This window comes from Anneissia japonica, unplaced genomic scaffold, assembly GCF_011630105.1.
Source record: "Anneissia japonica isolate Jap-2015-1 unplaced genomic scaffold, ASM1163010v1 scaffold9291_len582782_cov165, whole genome shotgun sequence".
In the NCBI taxonomy this organism is placed as follows: domain Eukaryota; kingdom Metazoa; phylum Echinodermata; class Crinoidea; order Comatulida; family Comatulidae; genus Anneissia; species Anneissia japonica.
This window is the reverse complement of record NW_022710618.1, coordinates 315124-320063: the sequence shown is the minus strand read 5'-3', so window position 1 is coordinate 320063 and position 4940 is coordinate 315124. Positions and strand designations below refer to the sequence as shown.

The 4940-nt window shown below is 31.8% G+C and overlaps 1 protein-coding gene across 1 annotated transcript; it reads right to left on the bottom strand.

Annotated features, from left to right (window-relative positions):
- Window positions 1-221: 221 nt before the first annotated feature.
- LOC117107029 lies at window positions 222-4208 on the bottom strand. Its single transcript, XM_033248545.1, has 2 exons — window positions 4155-4208; window positions 222-3270 (listed from the first exon to the last, which is right to left on the bottom strand). The coding sequence occupies exon 2, from the start codon at window positions 3000-3002 to the stop codon at window positions 1929-1931; it is 1074 nt and encodes a 357-aa protein (XP_033104436.1). The 5' UTR covers window positions 3003-3270; window positions 4155-4208; the 3' UTR covers window positions 222-1928.
- Between the last annotated feature and the right edge of the window lie 732 nt (window positions 4209-4940).

Sequence of the window (4940 nt, the reverse complement as noted above, 5' to 3'; positions counted from 1 at the left end):
TATGAAGATGGAGCCTACTGTTTTGGTATTTAAGTGAATATGCTAATTGCTTATTTGCATAATTAATATGTCACTAATCATGAATTTTACAATAAGTACCATCATATTTCCCATAAAAAAATTATATTTTAGTTGAAACTGTAATATCATGCATTTACATTGCAGAAAACAGTGATTCAATTTAATGTTGAAATGAAACTTTCCTTCATATATTTTGTTATTAATAAACTAGTATTAATTATTAGATTTAACGCAATTTGCATTGCTGAAAGCGTTTTAAACTAGTCAGGATGACGGCTAATGCAAGTTGTCATGCAGAGCACTAAAACCAACTACAATGTACCACTTTGTAAAAAAACCAGCCATTGATCATACGATCATTATTGTGATGTTTGTCTAGCTGGGTATACAAAGGAAAATTCATACAGTGTTCTTTCGCAGCCTAAAAATACATGCTTCACTATTCCAGCCTAAATATAATGATTTGAGGCATCTATCGATTGAAGACTGTTTTCAGAATCTGAGGATTTCCCATATCTTGGCTAGGCTAAGGAATTCCGTAACTTATTACTTATTACAATGTAATTTGGATGCCGCATCATTAGTGGATCAGTTGCTTCTTAAAAAATAATATACTCTCCTATATACACTCTGTACTTGTGAATTTTAAAAATTATAGCCTTTTATGATCAAAAAGTTTTAATCTGGTTTTGTAACTGTATAATCCAATTATTTTTAAATAGTAAACCATTTTTTTTTAATAATTGGATTATAGCCTTATATTTCATTGGCTACCATTTAAAATATTTTTTTTTTCTATTATTTATAAACCACAAATTGGACTACATTGTTTTAATTTATGATTTTTGGTGTCTTTGCAGGATCATGGCATAATGTCAAGGCTCTGTATTTACTTTTGTATTTATTGCTTTTTTTTTTTTTTAAATACACATGCTGAATTACACCAACAATTTGCATACCTTCTTAAAATGATTTGTAAGTGTTGTAGATGGCATTTTTTCATTCCAAAATACTAAACCAGGCAACCATAGTATTGCAATAATGTTGACGACAAAATCAAATATCAATTTTTTTAAATTGTTTTTTCTTTTTTATGGACCCAATTGAAATTTGTTTTAATAGCTTCATCCATTCTCCCATTTTCTTATATTTTAACTTCAAATATCCTTCTAATTCATTGATTTTTTTATTGAGGGCAGCAGACCATAATAATAATATTTATTTATTTGGACTTACACATTTACTTCAGTGGCACACTTTGAAAAAAACAAAGGTGCATCTAAAACATTACAAGGACAGCTGACTCTCAATGAGTTATAGTAAAATTTTGCTTAAGCTGCCCCTGACCATAATTTTTGTTGTACTGTACCTTTTGTAAATGTGTATTGGTCGAATAAATAAATGAAATGAAATACTAAACTTACAACTAATTCAAAGCAATGTAAATTAATCCTTTCCTCCTTCCCTGATAATTCAAATGTAATCCCTCCTCACAAATACAACTGAACTAAACTTTACCCCTTATTTTCAGAAACATTATTCAGGTACCCTTCTTCCCTTCCTAAACAATTCAAACATTTATCCCATCCCCAAAAAACAATATAGAACTTTAAACTTAAAAATTTAAAAAAAACAGTATGCCAAAAATATAACAATTAAAATGATGAACTGTATACTGTAGTAGAGCATGGATTTCAATTTCTCACTGCAGAATTTCCAGGTTCTCTTTGTATCTTTTGCAAAACTTGTCGAAAATATTTTCATACACCAAATACTAATTCAGTTTTCCATATAACTAATTTGTATGTTACAGTATCTTTGTGTAAGTATTCACATCAATTATAAGAAAAGGGATTCGCATTTAAAATGCAAAGGAACACATGTGGGGCAGCAGACCATCAAATATCTTAATAATTGAATATTTTTATGGTTTTGTCACCATTATTTACAACTGCTACACTCCTTGGATGATATGAAATAATTGATAATCCATATGGTCTTTTGATTCCATCTTCTGGTTTATCAATTCTTTTAATGTAATTTCCATCACTACTGAAGAGCTGTAGTTTGTGACGGCTTGATATAATGATGTTGTCATCCTCATCAACTACTACTCCACCTGGATACCTCACCTTACCATTCTCATCACCTGCTCCAACAAGGACTTTCATGAACTTTCCCTTGTTGTCAAATAATTGCAATCTGCTATTTTCATACTCTAATATAAGAATGTGTCCTTTATTTGTAATAGTAACATCTATGACTCCACTCATTTGACCTCTGTTGCATTGTGACCCAATGCTTCCTTTGAACTCTCCACTACCAATGTCAAATATTAACACACAGCCTCTATATCTATCTCCTACATACACAATATTTGATGTCTTATGCACATGAATACCAGATGGATCTATAAGTAATCCCTGACCAATTGATTTGATCACCTGACCATTCATATCGCATACTTTGATGCATGTATACGTATCACTGAATGCTAGGGAACCATTCTTCATTTTGTACATTCTGTCAACTACCACACCTTGTGGTAGTATAACTGTACCAATATATTTTCCTGATTGCTTGTATACTAGTATTTCATTTATAAATACTGAAACTAGCAAGAAACCGCCATGCTTTACTACATGACTAAGATTTCTATCAACATGTACTTGAATGGTATTTACTAATCCTTCCTTCTCTATTTTGATTATCATTGGTGACTGCTTGATTGGTTCACCATCAGCACTCACATCTAGTTTACAAACACCTGGACTTGTGAATTTTCCTCTCACAAAATAATTTCCTTTGTTATCGTCTTCAACTTGTGTGACGTAGGTTTCTCCTGTAGGCTGTGTCCATGTTGCCGTTAGTTGATTTGCATGTACATTACATTCATCAGTTTTAATTACTTTGATAACAATTGTCTGACTTTGGGTCACAGATTCCTCTCCACTTAATGTCATACAATCTGCTGCCCTCATTTCTGGAACGCTTTAGAAATTCTAATAGGTTCGTGATTGCCTTCCCCTACACTTTGGTCAGTAATTGTGCAGTGCATATACATATTGGAATATTGCAAACATAGCAGAAAAATTGTAGAGCCTTATTATGAATGGAACATAGTGGAGGGTGTAATGCAGACATCTGTAAAGGGGTCATTGATTGTTCATCTTTATCACTGTCGATTGCATGCCCTCCACTGAATGTAGGTTGTGATTTGCAGACATCAGCAAACTTTTGTGATGGTCACTACAAGTAGAGCACAACATATTAAATGTATAATACAGTATAATAATAATAGTAATACACATTTTTAAAACCTATTAAAGCAAACAAAAACTGGCTTGTCAGCGGACCTGGAAGATGTTAGAAAGAAGTTGAGGTATTTGAAGAGGAGTGTCTGGATTTGAATAATTCAGGATCAGAGATGATATGTAATTGTGGTGGCAGAGAGTTCCAGAATTTAGGAGCAGAAAAGCAAAACGAGCGTTCACCGGTACGAATATGCTTGACTCGTGGAGTAACAAGTGTGAGGGATTGAGAAGAATGAGTAGAACGGGAAGCAACATGTTCGTCAATGAGCGAACAAAGATATAGTGGGGCAAGACCATGGATAGATGATGTGCATTTCTGGCAGTAGTATTTAGCCTCTCCATTTTACACAAATGCATTTTATCTTAACCTTTTTCGAAAATTGTTCAATTTCTAATAAGACATTTGGTGAAAGGTCCACCCTCTGGAGTAGAATATGATTTTGAGCAAGTCAACATACACTTCGTCTTAACCCAGTCTTTCAGACAAGCCAAACAGAAACTATAGAGGCAGTTTAAGGATTTAGGAATTTGAAGTCTCTTAAAGCAGATAGTTTAATATAGTTTACTTGTAGCCTTCTTTAAATATAACCTGCAAATTTTAAATCATGTAAAAATATTTTCATATCCTGGGAGTACTGGGATTGTAATGCTATAGATTACAATATGATAGTAATGAGTGGCTGAGCGGTTCAGTAAAAGTTCTAATGTCTGTGTTAATATGACCTCATAAGAATTTTATGATTTTTTTCACTCCCATTCATAGTGTTGAACTATTATATTATTAATATCATTATATTACAACTTAATGTAAATACTTACTTTTGTAATATTCACTATAAATTTGAAATATTGGATGCAAGGAACTCAGCAAGGTTTCCAACTGAAAGATTGTGTTTCTGGGTGATTGTTGCTTTTAAACAGACATGGGCATTCCATAGGCTGATTTTGATTGGTTAGATTTGTCATGTGATATGATAAATTGGTTCCATAAAAACTTATTTGGTAGTTAATATAAAAATTTGTCTGAGTGACAAGTGATTAATAACAAAATTGTCACAAACACTCGAGTATAAAGGTTATAGAAAACTACCTAATGGGCAAAAATGAAACATTGAGACAAAAACAAGGTTATAAAAATTGAAAAAAAAAAACAATTTGAAGCCCGGCTACAATTGGTATTTGTTATACCCTGCCTTTATATGATACATCATCAGAGAAAGAGTATGGTAAACAAACACTTGGCCATAAAGTTATATCCACCTAATGGGCAATGTTGAAACACAGACAAAAACAAAGTTATAAAATTTTGTTAAAACAAATTGAAGCTTCACAACTTATACCTTGCTTTTATGCGATACATCAGGTGATCAATTGTTTACTGAGGTTAAATAAAGTTTTTATTATCATTATTATCAGAGAAAGAGTACACAATTATACATTGAAGAACATTTTATGTTTATTTTGCAAATGTGGCAATTTGCCATGTTGTCATATGATCGTTATAATGAGCCCATTTTCATAGTCATGATGATAAATTACTAAAATTATTTCAATCATCTTTATTATTATTTGTAATCTTATTGATTATTATTAAAAAGTTAAATC

Coding starts and splice junctions, on each gene's coding strand:
- LOC117107029 (XM_033248545.1), bottom strand. CDS start 3,002: ATGAGGGCAGCAGATTGTATGACATTAAGTGGAGAGGAATCTGTGACC.